General features: G+C 44.3%; 1 protein-coding gene across 2 annotated transcripts; it reads right to left on the bottom strand.

The window, feature by feature from the left end:
• Positions 1 to 237: 237 nt before the first annotated feature.
• Positions 238 to 21,658, bottom strand: CMKLR1 (chemerin chemokine-like receptor 1). Of its 2 annotated transcripts, XM_070763332.1 has the most exons (4): positions 21,325 to 21,658; positions 9,897 to 9,999; positions 6,649 to 6,721; positions 238 to 3,399 (listed from the first exon to the last, which is right to left on the bottom strand). In XM_070763332.1, the coding sequence occupies exon 4, from the start codon at positions 3,394 to 3,396 to the stop codon at positions 2,323 to 2,325; it is 1,074 nt and encodes a 357-aa protein (XP_070619433.1). In that variant the 5' UTR covers positions 3,397 to 3,399; positions 6,649 to 6,721; positions 9,897 to 9,999; positions 21,325 to 21,658; the 3' UTR covers positions 238 to 2,322. The 2 variants fall into 2 exon arrangements, with proteins under 2 accessions (XP_070619433.1, XP_070619434.1); XM_070763333.1 differs by lacking the exons at positions 9,897 to 9,999; positions 21,325 to 21,658 and adding an exon at positions 7,826 to 7,925.
• Positions 21,659 to 22,935: the final 1,277 nt, after the last annotated feature.

A 22,935-nucleotide genomic window follows, 5' to 3' on the forward strand; every position in this document is an offset into this window, starting at 1 on the left:
AATAATATTTTCTCTCGTGGCTTCTGATCTTCCCTCCAACTAACCTCAGACTGTGCCCCCTTGTTCTTGGGTTCACTTTCCTATTGAAAACACTTCCCTCCTGAACCTTATTTAACCCTTTAACGTATGTAAACATTTCGATCACTTCCCCCCTTTCCCTTCTGTCCTCCAGACTCTACAGATGGAGTTCATGAAGTCATTAATAATTCCTCTCCAAATATTTCTTCACTCAAACCATCACACAAAAATGCATCTCTTTATTTAATGTGTGCTCCAGTTGGTAACACAAACGCTACAGGACATCACTGCTTGGATTTTATTTATGTCATTTAAAAAAGGATGGACTTTACAAAATTGCTTGTGGTGGTGGTTGAGAAAACAGCACATTTTTAAAGAAATACCAAGTCAAAAAAACCCCAACTTATCTTAAATACAGATATACATGTTAGGAATGTTACATACAACAATGACTGGTACCTGCTTTTTCATTTGTGGAAAATGTGACACAACAGATTAATTTTCAATGCACGCAATATTGCACAAGATGGACTGAGGGCAATGAACTCTCGTGCCAATGGCTGAAATTACTTTTATTTACTAAACCCTCAAAATTCACTAGCTGGAAAAGATTGTCGAATGTCTCTGCATTATGTTCTAATTTTGTCATGCAAGAGATTGTTGCTGATGCAGCAAATTCAATTTCCTTTTAATTTTGGTCACATTTTTTGTAGACCACTAGTAGTTACGAAACCTTGTCCATCTATTCCAGAGCTGGATTAGTTCTTCTCCCTGACACTTCTGGGGACAGAAGGAAAGGTTCCATAGTCCGTGTGTCTTTCCAGATACGATCCAAAGCGATTTTCTTAGATTTGAGAGAAGTAAAAGCAACTTATCGAGCTATAAACCCAGGGCTGGATTCTAGCTCATCGTTTCAGATTTAGGTCTATTCAGTGAAAAGAAAGAGAGGGGGCAAATGAATTATTTCCCAAATTAACTGGGCATGAAATTGAATACACGGGGTGCTCCTAGAAAAAAAGATTTATTCGTGGACTATGAAATCTCATGCAAAAGTTGACAAGAGAGAAAAAGTTCCTGGACAGAAGCCGAAGGAAATAATTGTTCTCTGAAGTGTGATTTATAGTGTGGAAGGAAAGGGTGGTGGTGGTTTTACTAGAAATTCTCCACGGGGAAAATTGAGGAGTGCAGAAAATGAGGCTGCTCATATAGAAGGTGATAGAGTGAGAAATCACACCTGGATTTACACAAGTACAAATGGCCAGGAGACATACCATAGAAACATAGAAACATAGAAACATAGAAGACTGACGGCAGAAAAAGACCTCCTGGTCCATCTAGTCTGCCCTTATACTATTTCCTGTATTTTATCTTACAATGGATATATGTTTATTCCAGGCATGTTTACATTCAGTTACTGTGGATTGACCAACCACATCTGCTGGAAGTTTGTTCCAAGGATCTACTATCCAGAGAGATCACCGTTTCAGGGTCCTGTCTAAAACAAGTTCAACCTAAACTTCCCAATCCTCAGACCAGTGGAGGGTTTGATCCATCCCCCCCCCCACCCCCCGAGTTCAAAATACGCTTATTGCCAAGAATTTGTAAGATGCAGTGAAGACTTTACAGGTTGAAGTTCAACCACTGGGTCTTCCTTTGTCATGAAGTTTGTTTATGTGGTTAGGATCAGGTGTTTATGCCATAACCTTCAAAAAACTGTGGTAAGAATAAACAAGAATGTACAGTGGTGCCTCTACTTACGGACTTCATTTGTTCCATGAACAGGTTCTTAAGTAGAAAAGTTTGAAAGAAGAAGCAATTTTGTCCCATAGGAATCAATGTAAAAGCAAATAAGGCGTGCGATTGGGGAAACCACAGGGAGGGTGGAGGCCCTGTTTCCTCCCAGGAGATTCCTAGAGAGGCCCCACGGAGGCTTCTCCCTGCCTTTTTCAGCCTTGTTTCCTCCCAGGAGATTCCTAGAGAGGGCCCATGGAGGCTTCTTCCCACCTTTTCTGGTTACAGTTTCGGAGGCTCGGGTTTGTAAGTGGAAAATGGTTCTTGAGAAGAGGCAAAAAAAATAAATCCTGAACACCTGGTTCTTCTCTAGAAATGTTTGTAAGTAGAGGCGTTCTTAGGGAGAGGTACCACTGTACTTAGAATCACATAACCACCGCTGACTTAGATTCACCAAGCCAATGTCAAGTTCCTCCTGAAACCACTGAAGTAATCCGAGAAGTCAACCACACAGAACTCTGGATCATTGCTGGAAACCAATGATCTACTGTAATCCACGTTGGGTCCCAAAGCTCAGAGTAAAATGGATTCTTTCTCAGTGAGCGAAATGGCTTTGGTGACGCTTTTGCGTGAGAACGACTGGACCGAATGGATTGTGTCCTCGGTCAGGGCATTAGCCAGCCTGGACAGGAAGGTGACCTTAAACTTCTTGAAATCTTCGCCCATGAAGACGTAGAGAATGGGGTTCATGCAGCTGTTGGAAGCAGCGATGGCGGTGACCAGGGGCAGCCCAATCTCGAAGACGGTGCTTGAAACTGAGTGGTGATGGATCTCCAGGAGGTGGAGAGTATGGTATGGACACCAACACAAGAAGAAGGTGGTGATGATGGCCACAATAATTCTCAAGGGCTTCTTGGATTTGGCCAGGCGGTTCTTTCTCAGCCGAAAAATGATGGTAATGTAACATACTGTGATAATGATCATGGGAATGATAAACCCCAACAAGAAGCGAATGGTGGTCACCATTTTGTGCCTCTGCTGGCCGAGAGCGGTGGCATTGGGAGACATGGACAAGGTGAAGTTGTTAAAACAAAGGATGCGATCCCGGGAAGGGGTGATGTCTCGATAAACAAGGGAAGGGGAGCTCATCAGAAAACCAATCACCCAAATTAGGGTGCAGAACAACCAAGCAATTGTCGGGCTCCGGCGCTTTTGCGATTGGACTGGGAAGACCACCAGGATGCAGCGGTCAAAGCTGATGGTGGTCAGCAGGAACACACTGGTGTACATGTTGAGGTTGAGAAGCAAAACGTTGACTTTGCACATGTCCCGGCCGAAAACCCAGTGGAAACCCATGGCGGTGTAGGCGATGTTCAGGGGCAGAAAGACATTGAACAGGAAGTCGGCCGCTGCCAGGTTGAGGAACCAGATCGTGGTGACCGATTTCTTCATCTGGCAGATAATGGCGATGACCAAACCATTGCCCAATAGGCCCAGGAGGCAGGTGATGCTGTAGATGACAGCAGCGACCACTTGGACTGCAGTCAGGGGGTCTATTGGGGTTTTTGTACTATATATGTCTCTGTCAGGGTTGAAGTCTTCGAAAATATCGTAGTCCATGTACGTATAGTTCTCCCATTCTTCCATGACCTGTTGGAACACAGATTGATCAAAAACTTGACTGCGCGGAGACGGACATGTTAACATTAAAATTAAAAAACAAAGAAGACTTATAAAATTCGGATAGAAAGAAGACTTATAAAATTGCAATAGAACAATGTATGAATGATAAACATCCAGAAATTTAAAAACATTTAAAATAACAATTTGTTTAAAATGTATACCGAAATTGGTTATCTGAATTACATGATGAAGATAAGGCAGTAGGAAATTATAATAGATGTATATATAGATAGAAATTAATAACCGAATTAATTTTATTATGAATTAATTAATAACCACATAACTATTACCCTTTACTTGCAAGAAACATCAAATCTAGTTACAGATATGTAATCTTACAATCCTACTCAAAAGAACGATCTAGAAAAACGACCTTATGTATGAAATGTAAAAATAGCTATTCAAAATAGCAATTTAAAGGCTTTGTAAATAATGATAGTTAACATATTAGTTGAGCCTGTCTCTTTCTTTTCCCTTTCTTTCTTTCTTTCTTTCTTTTCTTCTCTTCATGTTTTCTCTTCTTTCTTCTTCACCTTTCTTTTCTTTCTGTGTTCTTTTTGCTTGTTTTTGCAATTGTATTTGATTATCACTTTTTGTCCGTTTTTTTATATGCAAATAACTAAAAAAGATACTTAAAAAAACCCAACTAAGACTGCCTGCCTGTAGCAGCTGTGTAACAATTGAGTAACAACAAAGAACTATTGTTGCAAGTCCAAACTAATTGTTACGGATGGATGGAGAAGAACATAGACTAATTTCTTCACAACTCCTTCCTTGGATGACCCCAGTCCTAACCAATTCCCATATGAAAGGAGGATTCGGAACACGGCTTTCCTGAAAACAAATCTCCTGCCTTGAAAAAATGTCCAGAATCCCTTGCAGGAGAAACAAGGCAGATCTAGTGGTGGAACATCAGTCTGGTACCTCTGTTAGATTAAATTATATTACAGCACCGGTAGACTTTGTCTAGGTGACATTTAAAAAAGAAGAAGCAAAAACCCTTTTTCAAGCAGAGCATAGTGGTGTAAATTATTTAATACATAAACCACAATTTTTTACTAAAAAGTCTTTGTGAGAGGTAGCAGCCGATGCCTTTTAATAAAATTTGTGAGTTGGAAAAGGTGGTGAGAAGTTTTATATACAAATATTTATTTATTTATTTTTATTTATTTATTTATTGGATTTGTATGCCGCCCCTCTCCGTGGACTCGGGGCGGCTAACAACAGTGACAAAAACAGAATGTAAAAATCCAATACTAAAACAGCTAAAACCCTTGTTATAAAACCAATCATACATACAAACATACCATGCATAAATTGTAGAAGCCTAGGGGGAAAGATTATCTTAGTTCCCTCATACCTGACGGCAGAGGTGGGTTTTAAGGAGCTTACGAAAAGCAAGGAGGGTGGGGGCTATTCTAATCTCTGGGGGGAGTTGGTTCCAGAGGGCTCGGGCCGCCACAGAGAAGGCTCTGCTCAATATACTGCTCAAAAAGAATAAAGGGAACCCTCAAAGAACACACCCTAGATCTGAGTGAGTGAAATATTCTCATTGAATGTTTCATTTGCACAACTTATTCCATTTGCACAACAGCCTGTGAATTTGATTGTCAATCAGTGTTGCTTCCCAAGTGGACAGTTTGATAGAAACATAGAAACAACATAGAAGATGGACGGCAGAAAAAGACCTCCTGGTCCATCTAGTTTGACCTGATACTATTTCCTGTATTTTATCTTAGGCAGCTCAAGTCCACAAGTCTTAAAGTGACCATGGTTGAGAAAAACTGGGTTAAAATCTGAACTAAGAAGAACCCAACTAAAAGCATATACATATTTTTAACCAGCATTGCCTTCTCCTTGGAGATCCTGCTCAATGGAACCAAGAAATTTTAAGCTAGAGCTTAAAGACAAGACAAAGGATTTCCAAGCAAACAGAAAACATTAATATTTCACGGCCAGATTTTACAGAAAACAGAGGGGCAGTTGGGATCCTGCCAGCAAGAAGGGGCCAAGCCACCTGGCCTCTAGAAGACCAGATGGACTCCCCTTCCAAAGCTGTGGGCGAGATGCAACCAGACTCCAGAACGGTCCCAGTTCCAAGGTTCCTTGGCCATCTCAATTATCATACGACGAAGCCAAGAGAACAAGGATTTCAAGTTATTGTCCAGTTGGATCAGAATGCAGAGTAGCAGAGTTGGAAATTCTTGGCAGTCAGAACAGTTGATCAATGGAACTGCCTGCCTCCGGAAGTTGTGAAAGCTCCAACACTGGAAGTTTTTAAGAAACTGTTGGATAACCGGCCGTGGAATCCCTGTGGCTGGTTAGGTCCCACAGAGTCGGCCTTCTGCAGCTCCCATCAACCAGACAACCAGACAATGTCATCTGGCAGGGCCTAGGGGAAGAGCCTTCTCTGTGGGGGCCCCGGTCCTCTGGAATCAGCTCCCCCCAGAGATTCACACTGCCCCCATCCTCCTCGCCTTTCACAAGAGTCTCAAGGCTCAGTTATGTCGCCAGGCTTTAGGTAAATAGATCCAGACCCCCTGACCAATAAACCAATACAAACATTTAATATATTGGGTTTTTAGCTTATGTAGTTTTTTAATTAATTAGATTTGTTTTGTATTCACTATTTTATACTGTATCCTGTGAGTCTTTGGAGAGGGGCGGCATACAAATCTAATAAATAAATAAAATAAATAAATAAACCCTTTGTCTGAAGTAGAGTAGGGTCTCCTGCCTAAGCAAGGGGTCAAACTAGAACATGACCTTTCCAACTCTGCTATTTTATTTTATCTGCACCCCTAACCCCCAACATTTCTCCCTTAGACCATCCATGATTGACCTCTCCAGGTTCCTAAGAGGTCAGTAAGGGGCGGTACATAAGTGCACCAGCCTGCCTTTCGTCCCCTGTCCAATTGTCTTTCCTTTATCTCATATCTCATATATCTTTTCTTCCTTTCATATATCTTCTCCTCTACTTTTATATCTTTTCTTTATCTATAAGACTTCATGTCTATCCTCTTCAATATGTATTGTGTATTGAAATAAATAAACAAACAAACAAACAAACAAATAAATAAATAAGTTTAGTTTCTCCAAACGGCATCCCAAATCACAGGCAGACCACAGGTTTTCCTGAGCCAGCCAAACCAAACCAGGGCCCAGGAGCGAAGGAAGAGAAGGATCCCAAAAGGTCCTTGAGATGAATCTTCTTACCGTCCACAAGCGACGCTCAACGCAGGTCTGCCCTTGCCAGTTCAGCCGAGTCGGCCTCACGGGGAACTTTTTCCTGCCAAAGGTACAAAACACACAACAACAATGACACCCGGTGGAACGAAGCCTCTCAGCCAAGGACGAGGGAAGCAACGTTCCTGCTTAATGAGCCGTCGGAGGCGAGGTCTGCTTTGGGGCTGCTCCGCAGGCAGGCGGGGGTTTTGGAAAGAGGAAACGCTTTCAGGGAAGTTTGGCTTTCTGCTTTCCCTCCTGGTCTGTGTGGGAGGGAGGGAGGGAGGCAAGCAGCTGTTTGGGTGGCACCCGAATGGGCAGGATCGGAAACTTTGCTATCCTGGATGGAGCCACAGCAGCGGCCAGCCACAAAGTTCTGAGTGAAGTTGTCACTCAAGGATAGAAGGTTTGGGGGGAACCTTATGAAATGAGGGTCCTGGATTGGGCAGAGCTTGGAGTCCTGCATTTTTGTAAGCATGAACATGGCTTCTTTCCAGAAAAGGACCACCTGGTGGGCTCCCACCCACCCCTGCCTCGTTTAATTAGTTCAATTAATCTTTTGACCACCAAATTGACATCTCCAAATAAGGGGTCTCTGAGGATGGAGAAGAAGGTGGAACAGGACCGAGCAGAAGCCCAATTAGGACTTCAGAATAATAATAATAATAATAATAATAATAATAATAATAATAATAATAATAATAATAACAGCAGCAGCAGCAACAACAACAACAATAATAATAAATAATAATAATAATAATAATAATTATAAAATAACAACAACAGAGTTGGAAGGGACCTTGGAGGTCTTCTAGTCCAGTGTTTCCCAACCTTGGCAACTTGAATATATTTGGACTTCAATTCCCAGAATTCCCCAGTCAGCGAATGCTGGCTGGGGAATTCTGGGAGTTGAAGTCCAGATATCTTCAGGATGCCAAGGTTGGGAAACACTGTTCTAGTCCAACCCCCTACTTAGGCAGGAAACCCTACAGTACTTCAGACAGATGGTTATCCAACATCTGCTTAAAAACTTCCAGTGTTGGGGCATTCACAACGTCTAGAGGCAAGCTGTTCCACGGATCAACTGTTCTAACTGTCAGGAAATTTCTCCTAAGTTCTAAGTTGCTTCTCTCCTTAATTAATTTCCACCCATTACTTCTTGTTCTACCCTCGGGTGCTTTGGAGAATAGCTTGACTCCCTCTCCTTTGTGGCAACCCCTGAGATACTGGAAGGCTGCTATCCTGTCTCCCCTGGTCCTTCTGTTCGTTAAACCAGCCATGCCCAGTTCCTGCAACCATTCTTCCTATGTTTCTCCATGAATACCAAAGCTTCTAACCGTGTCCTCTTTGGGCTGGTGGGACCAATTCTTCACATTTTTGTGCATAGTCAGAATGCCCAGTGGCCCATTAAGCACTGCCAGAGAGACCCTCTATTCTTGATGGGAACATGCACAGTTCAATTTCTGTTCTCAATTCGGGTGGACTTCCAATTTTGCAAAAAGATTCTGCAATGCAACGCCAGCAACCAGCTCATCACTTTTTCTTCTCAAAACCCAAACAGGATGTCCTGATTTAGAAGCCTCCTGACTGAAGCCCTGACCACCAACCATAGTCAGCGCCCCCAAGCACTCCCCCCCCCAAAAAAGCTACAGGGTTGCCTTTCCCCTGGTTTCTATCTCGGCAACACCAAGGACGGGCAACTTGTTGTGCTTTGTTGTTTCTGGTAAGCTCGAAGGCACGAAATTGTTGCTGTCTAGGCAGAAGATAAGGATGCCTGTAGAACCGTCTGCTCAGCACAAAGCCAAGGCTATCAGGTGTTTGGAAACACAACCACCAGAGGAAAAAGAAAACAAAGGGAATCTCAGCCCAGGGCGAGATAGGAAAAGGCTACACAAACCACGGCACACAAGGGCGCCTGTTCCATCTCCCTTCTGCTTAGGATCGGGCTAAAGAGTTCCGGCCTCCACCAAGACAGACCCTGGCCTGGTTTAGCCGTGCAGCCCCCTGCTCCCTCGGCTTTCTTTCCAAAATTGCCCGTCTCCTGGAATTCGTGCCCAAACACACACACCAATGTGCCCATACTTTCCAAGTCAGAGCTGTGTGTTTTTCATAGGAGTTGAGCCTAGACGTGCCTGAATGGGCAGCTAATTTCTATCCCTTCAGACCAGAGTCCAAAAAAGTCAAGATTATTGTGGCCACCACATCCAAGTTCCACCTCTTTTCTAGATGCACACCGGGGAATAGAAACATAGAAACATAGAAGATTGATGGCAGAAAAAGGCCTCCTGGTCCATCTAGTCTGCCCTTAAACTATTTCCTGTATTTTATCTTATAGGATGGATCTATGTTTATCCCAGGCATGTTTCGACTCAGTTACTGTGGATTTACCGACCACGTCTGCTGGAAGTTTGTTCCAAGCATCTACTGCTCTTTCAGTCAAATCATATTTTCTCACGTTGCTTCTGATCTTTCCCCCAACTAACCTCCGGTTGTGATCCCTTGTTCTTGGGTTCACTTTCCTATTAAAAACACTTCTCCCCTGAACGTTATTGAACCCTTTCACATATTTAGTCATAGTCTTCGGAGAGGGGCGGCATACAAACTAATAAATAATAAATAATAAATAATGATAATATTTAAATGTTTCAATCGTGTTCCCCCTTTTCCTTCTGTCCTCCAGACTCTACAGATGGAGTCCATGAAGTCTTTCCTGAGAAGTTTGATGCTTAAGACCTTCCACCATTTTTGTAGCCCACCTTTGGATGCGTTCAATTTTATCCATCTCTTTTTGGAGGTGAGGTCTCCAGAACTGAACACAGTATTATTCCAAATGTGTAGAATGGATCCTTGGCCAAGTTTGGTTGATCCAAGGAGATCAACTGATTTCACCAGGACTGACAAGGTCATAAGTGGAAAGGGGCAGAACTTCCAATTTGGTGACCCATCACACCAGTTGAGTTGCATGAGAAATAAGGCAGTTGCATGAGCTTGCAAAGCATCTCCAATGCACAGATGCCCACAGAGAAAGTGGGTTGCAGACAATTTTAAATCTTAGCCGCTCTGCCCCTCGGAAGGGATGGAGAGAAAATCATTTCCCACCCTCGGGCAAGTGTGGTCTCTTCCCATGAGGTCTTTGGCTCTGCACTCCAACTTCTTTGACACTCTTAACGTGTCCCAGGAGGAGAATAACGTGGCTGCCTGTCATTCCGCAAACCCCACCCACCGGCATAGACCCTCACCTTGGGAAGAGATGGCGGCCTTACTTTGCTGGTGAGGAAACGTCGCTTTCAGAAGATGTTTTGGCCCAGGGAAGTCTTCAAGAGCAGCCGTCTGGATGGTCACCTGCGTGAATAGGAAAACAGTGCAAGGAAAAAATGAAGTGGAGTGCGAAGAGAAGAAGGGAAGGGTGAGTAAGTGATATCAGATATTACTAGCTCCCTCATCCTTCCTGGCTTCCTGTATTTGTCATTTCAGGGTGCAACACCCCCCCCCCCTTGCATCCTGCCATATCATGACACTTGCCACAAGATAACACTTGGGCATCTTCTCAAGAAAAGGTGGTCACTGATTTCCAGGAACCAATAGCCACCGCTTCCTTGAGACGATCCTCAATCTTGAGTCTTGTATTGGCAGTTCTGCGTTAGCAAAAACTCCAGAAGAGAAAGATTGAGGGGTCGGGATTTCTGACAGTCAATCAATCAATCAATCAAAAGTAATAGTAATAGTAATAGTAATAGTAGTAATAGTAGTAATAGTAGTAATAGTAGTAATAGTAGTAATAGTAGTAATAGTAGTAATAGTAGTAATAGTAGTAATAGTAGTAATAATAGTAATAATAATAGTAATAATAATAATAATAATAATAATAATAATAATAATAATTTATTAGATTTGTATGCCGCCCCTTTCCGAAGACTCAGGGCGGCTAAATGGGTGAAGCGTGCGGTCAGGCAGTAGGGAAAGCGAGTCGAAGGCTTGGCTGCATAGCTAGAGTTATCACAAGCAGGAAAAGGGAGATTGGGATCCCACTGTATAGAGCGCTGGTGAGACCACATTTGGAATAATACTGTGTCCAGTTCTGGAGACCTCACCTACAAAATGATATTGACAAAATTGAAGGGGTCCAAAGAGAGGCTACAAAAATGGTAGAAGGTCTTAAGCATAAAACGTATCAGGAAAGACTTCTCCTTCCCAAGTGTTGAATCTACTTCATCTCTTTTGGCCAGCTGGACTTCCACCCCTGAGTGAAATCAGAGCCCAACAGGGAAAGAGGAGCATTGGAAGCCCTGGTTGGAGTCGGCCCAGAAGCCTGAAATGAAGAAGGGATGAAACCGAAGTGTCTCCAGGGGATTCCTTCAGGATCAGAGAGAAGAATTCAATTCATGATGGAATCCCAGCACGAGCCTCCTTCGGGGTCTGCCCACCGGTGCTCTGGTCAGATTTCCAATGGCTTTGTGAGTGCTGCCCTCTGAAAGATCTCCAGATCCTCCCGCAACACTCTTTTGGCACTTGTTGAGCCCGGATGCCAGCTGGGAAGAGGCAGGGAGGGAAACCAATATTGTTACACGCTCCAGCCCAGATAAACAGCTTTGCACAGCCAGGGACACAGAGGGGGGGAGAGGTTTTTCCCCAGGCCCTCTGTTGCTTTGATCTAAGGAAGCTCCCCTGCTTATCTCTAGCCCTGGTGGCATTGCAAACAGGCTCAGCTGCTGCCTCCTCTTTGACAATTCTGGGTTTAGCTCCTTCCCCAGGGACAAGGGATCAAACTGGTGCAAGGTATGGTAGAAATCATGGTGGAACTTGCCCCCAACTTCCTAAGAAAACCCATTAACCCAGGCTTCACTGGGTTATGGGGTTCTTGGGCACCCCAAAGTGCCTCGAAGACGGATCAGCCCAAGGGATTTGGCTTAGCTCTCAGGTTGTCCAAAGCATCCCAAGATGAAGAGGATCACGGGCTGTGGTTGAGGAAACACCTCTTGAAACTCCAGAGGGATCAAAGGCTGGGTTAGATCAGCAATCACTGATACTATCACACCCTGCCCTAATTTTTTTAAAAAACATCCACATTGTGTTTGTGCATTCATTTATGGGTGGGTTTATTTATCTACTGAGAAGAGAATCACCTACAAAAAGATATGGATGAAATTGAACAGGTTCAAAGACGGGCTACAACAATGGTGGGAAGCCTTAAGCATCAAACTTCTCAGGAAAGACTTCATGAACTCAATCTGTCTAGTCTGGAGGACAGAAGGAAAAGGGGGGACATGATTGAAACATTTAAATACATAAATAAGGTTCAGGAGGGAAGTGTTTTTAATAGGAAAGTGAACCCAAGAACAAGGGGGCACAATCTGAGGTGAGTCGGGGGAAAGATCTGAAGCAACGTGAGAAAATATTATTTGACTGAAAGAGGAGTAGATGCTTGGAACAAACTTCCAGCAGACGTGGTTGGTCAATCCACAGGAATTGAATTGAAACATGCCTGGGATAAACATAGATCCATCCTAAGATAAAATACAGGAAATAGCATAAGGGCAGATGAGATGGACCAGGAGATCTTTTTCTGCCGTCAGTCTTCTATGTTTCTAAGTTCAGGTTGAAGGACAGAAGATGCTGTTATCCAAGCTGTATCTTTGGGCTCCTGAAGTCATCAAGAATGCAGGACACTTGGCCGGAGAGAAGTGACCGTTCAGCTGAATCAGAAACCTCCACCCAGCAGCTGTTCATGAAGAGGGCCAAAAAATGCAGAACTAAGCAGGCGATCTGTTGAGAAGCTGCTCCGAACTCAGCCTGCTTGGTTTCTTTCCGGACGTTTGTTCCAAATAAAAGATTGCAGACTTTTGACGGCAATCGCTTGCTTAGACAGACTTTGGGCAGCCTTTGACCGGGAGGGGTCTCGGCCTTTGCACCCACCGTTTCTTCCCTCTGGGGCTGCAGCTGGGCCCAGGTGGGATTCACAGTTAATAAGGTTCCTTCACTTGGTTTGGTTCAGAGGTGGGTGGGTTCTTCCAGGTTCGGACCGATTCTTTTAAAAAAAAATAATCTTCACTGTTTACACTTCTACAAAGGAATCATTGAGTCTGTCATCTGCACCTCTGTCACTGTCTGGTTTGGTTCTGCAACCCAACAAGACCGACATGGACTTCGGAGGAGAATCAGTATTGTCCTTATGTGTATTGTATGTTTATGATGAGGATGGAACTGGTAGTAACTTGGCGGCCTGGGTCGCTGGAACTTGGCCCCTGAGCCAATTCTCTCGGTTCTGCTGTTGCTGTTGCATTCTTATTTTTTGCTTCTGTGTGTGGAATTGTGAGTTTGTTTTCTATAGTTCTGTATATTATATTATACTCATTTTGGGTATTTCTGAGGAAGATACGGTGTTCTGTCGGGCTCTCTGGTAGAATCCTCCCAAAAATTCACAGGTACAAATTTCAGACACACACACGTTTGAAAATTCAAAACAATGTTCTTTATAATGAAAATTCCCTTAAACCAAGCCCTCTTTTGGTATAGCCAAGAGCACTGGTCTCCAACCAAACTGGTAACTTGTACAAGTCCCTTATCAGTTCTGTGATACTTAGCTTGCAGCTGTGAGGCAATTCACAGTCCTTCTTCTTTCACAAAGTGAAACACACTTTGCTCTGGTTTAGTTTCAAAGCAGGGAAAAATCAGCACACAAAAGGTCAAAGTCAGCAAAGCAGTCACGAAACACAAGGATCAGATAATCCTCCACAATGGCCAAACCTACAGGCTGCTCTTTATAGTAGCCTCACTAATGACCACAGCCCCACCCAACCACAGGTGGCCGCATTTTCTTTGATAATCATCTCTCAGTTGTTGCTGCCTCTGCATCGCTCTCCGCATGCGTGGCTGTATCATTAACTCTTGTTCTGAATCCAAGGAGGAGCTAGAGAATTGATCTCCTTCTGAGCTGTCTGCCCCACTCTCCTCCTCCCTGTCACTCATGTCTTCTTGGTCAGAGGAGCCTTCATCAGCAGATTCCACCGGGGGCAAAACAGGCCTGCAGCATGTGGATGTCTCCCCCACATCCACAGTCCTTGGGGCAGGAGCTGGGCCAGAGCTGACCACAACAGTACGAATTTGTTTTTAGGGGTTTGATGTTTCATCGATTTATGGTGCAATGTTTCTATATTTTCATTTTATTTCAGTATGAAAGGAAGGAGTGTCAATTTTTGTTTTTCTTTTAGGTTTTTTTATGCATTTTTTCTGTTTGAGCCATTTGTACCAATTTTCCCATATTTTGTAAAATTTGGATTTATCTTTTTCCTGTAGTTCCAAAGTCATTTGGACCTGAATTATGAAGCTTCAAGTTGTGGGGCTGTTTCTGTTTTGCAATCTTGCTGCCCTTATAATATGGAGGATTAAGTATTTGTCTTCATTTTTAAATTTCTACCTTGCAATACCAAGAAGGAAAAAATCAGGTTTTAAAAGGATTGACTGTGCCACAATTTGCTCTAGATAGCTTTTGATTTTGCACTGGGCAAGTCCACCATAATGTTGTGGTTGGCTCTGGCCCAGTTCCTGCCCCAGAGAATGTAGAGGTGGATGCAGGGGGAAATTCAACATGTCACAGGCCTGTGTTATTGCCGACAGAATCAGTTCAGAGTTTAGTTTCCTCGGACGAAGAAGAAGGTGGGAGTGACTTGGAAGAGGGGGGCTTGGCACACAGCCCAGGCAGTCAATCTCCATTATCTTCCATTGATTCGGATGAAGACGTCTTGGACCCACGCAAGCGCAGAATTATGCATAGAAGAGACCAAGTAAGGACATATTACAGGAGATAAGAGAGCCCACCTGTGTTTGGGCGGGGCTCCAGTAATTAGGGCTGCTGCTATTAATAGCGGCATGTGAGTTTGGCCATTGTGGAAGAGTATCTGATCGCAGTTTTTCAGGCATCCTGTGTTGCTGTTTTCTGGACTTTGTTTGTTCATTTTTCACGGCTTTGAAACCAGAGCAGAGCAACGTGTGTGTGTGTGTTTTTGGAAGAAGAAGGGTTGTGAAGTTTCTTCATAGCTGCTAGCTAAGTACTTAATGACTGCTTAAGGGAATTGTACAGACTACCCGGTTGTTTTGGGATGAGTGCTCTTTGCAATACAAAAAGAGTGCTTAGTTTATTTTGAATTTTGGGATAAAGAACATTGTTTTGAATTTTCAAACGTGTGTGTGTGTGTGAAATTTGTACCCTTGAATTTTCGGGAGGCTCCTACCAGAGAGCCCGGCAGAACACATAAGTGGTGGTAGGTCCCTGTTTCCCTTTTGCATTTCCAACAAAGCGGTGAAACATTTGGATACATTTTGTTGAGTCTGTGCATGCGTCAAAGCTTTTAAAAAGTACTGCGCACGTACGCGCCCACATCCAATGCCCGTGCCTACCCCTGAGTGAATCGGCAGTGGGAGAGGCCAGAACCCACCCCCCTGGCTTGGTTGGTGGGGTGAATTTGCCTGGCCTTCCGCGGGCGCAGGAAAGGAAGGGATTGTGCCACCGGGATGGAGATCCAGTCTCTGCCCCAGCCATCGTTTTAAGAGAATGAGCCCCTGGGGGCAATCGGCTCTTCAGGGGGCCGGATGAGCAGAGTGTGAATTTTGGTTGACCACAAAATTGTCATCTCAGCACCCGCTTCCTTTTTTTCAGTTTTCTCTTTGGTCCCTTTGCTGACTCAGCCAAACCGTTGTGCAAGTTTTGACACGTTAACTCTGACGATGCTCGAGCGACGCAGGTCCCTACGTGGGCTCTGGAGGGTCTCCAAGGATTTAGCAGTGGAAAACGACACATAAATTGTTGCAAGCTGGGTTTAAAAAAAAATAAATTAAAAAGGCTATTAAGCAGCTCCAGGAGATATCAAGGCCTGGTAGTGGGAGGCCTCTGGGTTGACCCACTTCCCAAAGGAGAACTTTGCGTGCCTGGGGCAAGAGAGGAGGAGGAGGGTCTTGGGCTGTAGCAAGGTCATTGTTAAGAGGGCAAATCCTGCAGACCATAATATTCAACATTCTGATCTTGTTTGGATCCGATGAGCTTGATTATCTCAATCCCAGATTGAGGGGTATTCCCAGAGCACATAAAACGAAACACACAGGTACAGTGTATGTGGTACCTTGCTCAACCGTAGTAGCTGTGAGAGGGACCTTGGAGTCCGAGTGGGCAACCATTCAAATATGAGCCAGCCGTGTGCAGCAGCTGCCAAAAAAGCCAACACAGTTCTAGGCTGAATTAACAGAGGGAGAGAATCAAGATCACACAAAGGGTTAATACCACTCGGTAAGGCCACACTTGGAACACGGCATTCAGTTTAGTCTCCATGATGCAAAAAGGATGTTGAGACTCTAGAAAGAGTGCAGAAAAGAGCCACAAAGAGGTTTAGGGGACTGGAGGCTAAAACATATGAAGGATGGTTGCAGGAACTGGGCATGGCTAGTTGAATGAAAAGAAGGACCAGGGGAGACAGGATAGCAGCCTTCCAGTACCTCACTCCATAAGGAAGAGGGAGTCAAGCTATTCTCCAAAGCACCTGAGGGCAGAACAAGAAGCAATGGGTGGAAACTAAACAAGGAGAGAAGCAACTTAGAACTAAGGAGGAATTTCCTGATAGTTAGAACACTTAACCCGTGGAACTGCTTGCCTCCAGAAGTTGTGAATGGAAGCTTTTAAGCAGATGTTTGATAACCATCTGTCTGAAGTAGTATAGGGTTTCCGGCCTAAGCAGAGGTTGGACTAGAAGACCTCCAAGGTCCCTTCCAACTCTGTTGTTGTTGTTGTTGTTGCTGCTGCTGCTGCTGCTGTTGTTGTTATTATTACTATTATTATTATTATTATTATTATTATTATTATTATTATTATTACCACCAGTCAAAGATTAAATTTGGCTAGGATGGTTATCATCCTGGACTTTTGGGCTGCAGAAACCCTGGTTTGTTTAGCTTGGTTTGGTTTGGTGTCTTCTCTGATATTCCAGAGCTAGGAAAGACTCACCTTTTCCAGGGTATACGCCCAAACATTCCTCCCTTCTCCTCTCCTCCACAAGGCTTGCTTAACTTCAGAAGCCCTCCAAAATCTGACGGAGACACTTGGGGAGGATATCAATAGCCCAAAGAGTCATCAGACCTTCCTTGGTCCTTCAGCCTCCTGGAGAAGATGCTGCCTTTTTCTCTGGCGACCTTCTCCGAAAGGGACCCTCTGGGGCAGAGGTCCTTAAACATGGCCACTTGAAGACTTGGGGACTTCAACTCCCAGAATTCTCATCCACAAGTTTTCAAGTGGCCAAATTTGGGGACCCCTGCTCTGGGGGGCTGAGCGATGCATTTTCAACCCTCGGCCTTTAGGGGTGTCTGACTCCCCCAGTGTCTTCGGGCTGAAGTCTGAGGGCAGCCTGTCCAAGTTCCCTCTGGAGGTCATTTCCAAACTCACCCCAAGGAACCTGTAAAAGGAGACTAGGAGCAGATATCAGTTTAATGACATCAGTGGAGAGGACAAAAACCTCTCTCTCTCTCTCTCTCTCTCTTTTTCTCTTTCTCAGCCAGCTTGCTGAAATCTTGGCACTTCCTTTTGTTTCATCCATTGCAAAAAATAAAAATTTTAAAAAATCACTTCTGCAGAGGAAATTCCCCAGCGCTCTTCTCTTTTTTTCATTCTGCTGACCCTCCATATTGAGCTGGGAGGAATGTGAGGCAACCCAGAGAGCGGTTTATAAAACCACTGAACGACGTCTGGAAACCCCCCCTATTCAGATCAATATTTCTCTGAATCTGCTGCCCCTTCCCCTAAAGGCAGGAAAGACTCCATGAACTCCATCTGTAGAGTCTGGAGGACAGAAGGGAAAGGGGGGACAAGATGGAAACATTAAAATATGTCAAAGGGTTAAATAAGGCTCAGGATGGAAGTGTCTTTAATAGGAAAGTGAACCCAAGAAGCAAGAAGAAGGGGGCACAATCGGAGGTGACTTGGGGGGGGGGAATCAGAAGCCACGTGAGAAAATATTATTTGACTGAAAGGGTAGTAGATGCTTGGAACAAACTTCCAGCAGACGGGGTTGGTCAATCCACAGGAACTGAATGTAAACATGCCTGGGATAAAGATAGATCCACCCTAAGATAAAATACAAGAAAGAGTATAAGGGCAGACTGGATGGACCAGAGGGTCTTTTTCTGCCGTCAATCTTCTATGTTTCTATGTTTCTAAAGTCTTATCGGGTTGGGTTGGGTTGGGGTCCTGCCTCCTGTCCATTGCAGCCAACCCAGCACTGTGGTTTGAGGATTGCTTTGTGGTTCCGTGTTGCGACTGTTGCAGACCGTCCTCGTGATTAAGCAGTGATTTGAGCGATGACTGAAGTTAATCACTTGTCCCTCTTGGCCTCCCTTCCTTATCTTCACCAGATAAATCCCTACACAAAGTGTTGCATTAACAGTATTGTGATTGTCTCAAACGGGGCGCCTGATAGCCTGGGATTGTTGCTAACCTTTTCCATGGGCTGCAAATCCCTGAAGCCGAGATGAAAAGGGGGGGGGGAATTTCCTGCAGAATTATTTGCCGTTTGGCCAGCGATGAGATACTTTACTAGAAGAGCCGTCCACTCCTCCACTCGCAACAGAATCCCCTACGCAACTATACTTACAATCCTGGGTTTAGAAAGCTTAGAACTATGTCGCCTTAAATACGACCTGAGCATAGCCCATAAAATCATCGGCTACAACATCCTTCCTGCCAATGACTACTTCAGCTTCAACCACAACAATACACGAGCACACAACAGGCACAAGCTCAAAGTAAACCACTCCAAACTCGAATTCAGGAAATACAACTTTAGTAACCAAGTAGTTGATGCATGGAGTTCACTACCAGACTCTGTAGTATCATCACCTAAGCTCCAAAACTTGACCCTTAGACTGTCCACTGATGACATCACTCAATTCTTAAGAGGTCAGTAAGGGGTGTGCATAAGTGCCTTCCATCCCCTGTCCTAATGTTTCTCTCTTACTAGTATCATGTATATAAATATTATATCTTTATATATAACCAATACAAAACAAACAAATAAATAAATAGTAGCCCAAAGGAACTTTTGATTTTGCAAAAGAGGTCCTCCAAAACCAAGGTGAGTTATTTTCCTCTAGTTATTCCATCTTTTACTCTGTGTGTCTCTGTGTGGGTGTCTCTACTACTCTTTCGGTGAAATAATATTTTCTCCCGTAGCTCCTGATCTTTCCCCCAACTGACCTCAGATTGTGCCCCCTTGTTCTTGGGTTCACTTTCCTATTGAAAACACTTAAACCCTCCTGAACCTCATTTAACCCTTTAACACATTTAAATGTTTCGATCATGCCCCCCCCTTTCCCTTCTGTCTTCCAGACTATACAGATTGAGTCCATGAAGTCTTTCCTGATACGTTTTATGCTTAAGACCTTCTACCATTTTTGTCGCCCGACTTTGGACCCGTTCTGTTTGATCCATCTCTTTTTGTAGGTGAGGTCTCCAGAACTGGACACATTATTATTCCAAATGTGGTCTCACCAGTGCTCTATATAAGGGGATCACAATCTCCCTCTTCCTGCTTGTGACACCTCTAGCTATGCAGCCAAGCATCCTACTTGCTTTCCCTACCGCCTGACCGCACTGTTCACCCATTTGGAGACTGTCCGAAATCACCACCCCTCAATCCTCTTCTGGAGTTGTTGCTAACACAGAACTGACAGGGTTTTTTCCCTGCTCAGCAAACCTGCTTAGTAGGAACAGGGGAAGGGTAACATGCTATGCAAATCCCTGAACCCAATTTGCTAACCTAATGAATTCTCTGGTTACCCCATGCACTCAAAACATTAATGCCGCATTAAAGCCGCCTCTTTGTTCCTGAAAGAGCCACGAAGCAGAACATGAGAAAGCTTCACGGTTCCTTTTTGCTTCTAACACACGAGAAGTAGAAAACAGACCGGAGTTCAGCCCTGTTTCCCCCATCTTTAGATCTTTCAGACCCCATTAAGAAAACCATAGGTAGTCTAACGTCAACATCTGCTTGGCCAGAAGAAATTTGACCTGGATGTGAAGCCAATTTGGAATTCTTGGAGGAATTAAGTGTGGCCACATCCACCATCATCTCCTTGGCTGACCAGCACATCTGTTTTTGCAAAAGCAAGAAATAATTTCCTCCACTGACTTGGTGGGAGAAGAAATCTGAACAAAATGACCAAACGGCCAAACAGCAGATGAAAAAACAAGGTGTCCATCAAAGTCACACTACCTCAAGGTTATTTGGCCTCATCTGGACCCAAGTCTTCCTCATTTGAATCCAGAAAAGCTGCACTCTCTAAGGAGAAACTCTAAGAATTGTGGGGCTTTTGAGTCATTGCCATCATATCTGATGGAGATTCTCAGCTATATTAGAGGGAGAAGAGCGGCTACTATCTACATATACATAAATACTGACAGATTGGTTGGTTGGTTTAATTATATTGCTGGTTTAATTCGACTTTGGACTCTCTCCCCTGTTTACTCTCTAGGCAAGAAGGAAGGTAGGCGCCTGAGGGCCACTACCAGCTGAAAATATGCCAGTGGAGGCTTTTCAGTCTCTCCATCCCTTTCGTAGACTTCTTGCCCAACTGTTTCACAACCCCCTGAACTTTACAAGAGGAGGGAATTGTGCTTACGAGGCTGCTGTCTCAGGGTTCAACTCTGGGAAAGGAGAAAAAAGGAGAACCAGGGATTCGAGTTAGAGGTTGAGATTCTCCTCCTTCGCACGATCCTCCTCCGTGAGATATAACACGTATTCAAAGATTGGGAAGAGGTTTGTGGCTACCCTACAGATGCTCAACTCCTTAGGTGGCCAAACACGTTGACCACTTTCAGCCTTGCCAAGCAGCAGGAAGCTGAAATTTTTCAGGCCACTCACGTTTTGTCTCAGGGTTCAGGTTTTGCAAGTCTAGATATAAAAGCTGATCAATGCAAAACAGGCGTGTTTTTTACTTCCCCGGAGAGGAGAAAACAACAACAACAACAACAACAATAATTTAATTTAATTTTTAATTTAATTTATTAGATTTGTATGCCGCCCCTCTCCACAGACTCGGGGCAGAGATTATTATTAATAATATGATAATATTAATAATAATATTAATGATATAATAATAATAGTTTATTTATAATGCCCTTTTAACAAAGGGCATAACAACATAACAGCAAGCCGTATACAACTAGCAATGACAGACAGATGACAATACACACACTTAGCTAAAACATAACTAATAAAACCACAAAACTTGTTGGAGACCTTCCCAACTTCTCCAATTTCTTCCCCTCTTGCTGATCCCCAGAACAATCTGCTGAATCAAAGAGAAATTTCTTTAATGCCTTGCGGAGGCGGAGAATATTCTCCTCTAACCGAAGGGAAGACTGTTCCACAGACATGGGGCCAGATCTTGAAAGGCCCTGCAATTTTGATGTGGCTGTATGTGTCTGTGGGACCCTCCCCTGCCGAAAGTTAAGTCCTTTGATGGTGTACACCAAGATACATACCATCCCTAACAGTTTAAATTGGGCCCTGTCTCGAATTGGCAACCCAAGGTAGAGATCTACTTGGGGCCAACACTTGGGAGGACCTGGAGAAGTTTAAAACCAACCGCACAGCACTATTTTGGACCAGGGATAATGGACGCAGCCAATACCTTTGGCTCAGCCAAGTCACCGTCCTGCGTCTTCCACTTCACCGAAAGCACTTTTCATTCCCTTCAGAAGGAGAAAAAGCGTCGAATTCCTCCAACGGCCTGTGGCGTTTCAGTCCAGGTGAGGTTTGCAGGTTCTCGCCAGGAACTCGGCCAGGGGCACCATCCCTTCATCGGAAGGGGCACCCTCGAGGAGAAGGAATGACCTCCGGATCTCCTGGAAGACCACGAGGCAGGTCCTTCAAGAGACAAGCATCTGCACAGCAACGGCGCAAAGAGAGGCGCGGGAAAGAGGTTGAAGGAGGAGGAGGAGAAGAAGAAGAGGACACGTTGTCCCAGGATTTCTCCACTCGACTCCTCCGCAGCTGGAAGGGGAGAGGGTGGGGCCGCCTCCGTCCGCCAGCCATGAACAGTGGTTGCTTCATCCCAGGCCCTTGGCTGCCAGATATTTTTCCTTCATGCAAAAGGATTACACTCCAGGGAGGCTGCACGAGGAAGTGACCGCATCTTTGAAGGTGGAGGAGGGAGAGCTGGGGGGGGTCACCTGACAAGGTTTCAAAGCAGGGGGGGCCTGCTGGGGGTTCAGGAGACTCTGGGCAGTTTGGAGAACCCCTAAATCCCATTCCTATAATAATAATAATAATAACAGCAACAGAGTTGGAAGGGACCTTGGAGGTCTTCTAGTCCAACCCCCTGCTTGAGCAGGAAACCCTACACTACTTCAGACAGAGGGTGACCCAACATCTTAAAAAGTTCCAGTCTTGGGGCAAACATAACTTCTAGTGGCAAGCTGTTCCACTGATCAAATGTTCTGCCTGTCAGGAAATTTCTCCTTAGTTCTAAGTTGCTTCTCTCCTTGTTTAGTTTCCACCCATTGCTCCTTTTTCTATCCTCAGGTGTTTTGGAGAATAGCTTGACTCCCTCTTCTTTGGGGCAATAACCCCTGAGATATTGGAAGGCTGCTCTCATGTCTCCCCTGGTCCTTCTTTTCATTCAACTAGCTGTGCCCAGTTCCTGCAACTGTTCTTCGTATGTTTTAGCCTCCATTTATCCCCTCATCCTCTTTGTCACTCTTCTCTGCATTTTAGAGTTTCATTGCTAATTTGACTCCTATGACAATCATTAATTGTTGCACCTCATGATTCTTGACAAACCTATATATTCTTTTATTTACACTGAGATCATCTGCACTCAAGACAAATTCCTTGGGTGTGCAATCACGCTTGGCCAATAAAGAATTCTATTCTATTCTCTTCTCTTCTTATTTCTCTTCTGTTCCTAATTTCTCTTCTCTTCTCTTCTCTTCTCTTCTCTTCTATTCTACCAAAGACTCAATCAAATCAGACCACCCTTAAGACCTCCATGAAAACCCCACCTCCATACTCACTGGGCTCACTTCTAGTTGACCTCTGCAAGAAGTTCTCCATCGGATTAAGCCATTTTTCCCAATTTCGGCTGCATCATTCACCTTCTGAAGACAGTAGGGAAAACGGGGTTGTCTTGAGGGCTTTCCTGCCTGGGAGGGAGACATTTGTGAATTGGCGACATGAAAAAGCGTTCAAGGTTTCTCGCTCATCAACTTCCTAAAGGCCAAAGGTGGAGCTGGGAGCTTTC

This window comes from Erythrolamprus reginae, chromosome 10 (assembly GCF_031021105.1).
Source record: "Erythrolamprus reginae isolate rEryReg1 chromosome 10, rEryReg1.hap1, whole genome shotgun sequence".
NCBI lineage: Eukaryota > Metazoa > Chordata > Lepidosauria > Squamata > Dipsadidae > Erythrolamprus > Erythrolamprus reginae.

Bases quoted from the DNA above. Each gene is read 5' to 3' on its own strand.
- CMKLR1 (XM_070763332.1), bottom strand. From the start codon at position 3,396: ATGGAAGAATGGGAGAACTATACGTACATGGACTACGATATTTTCGAA.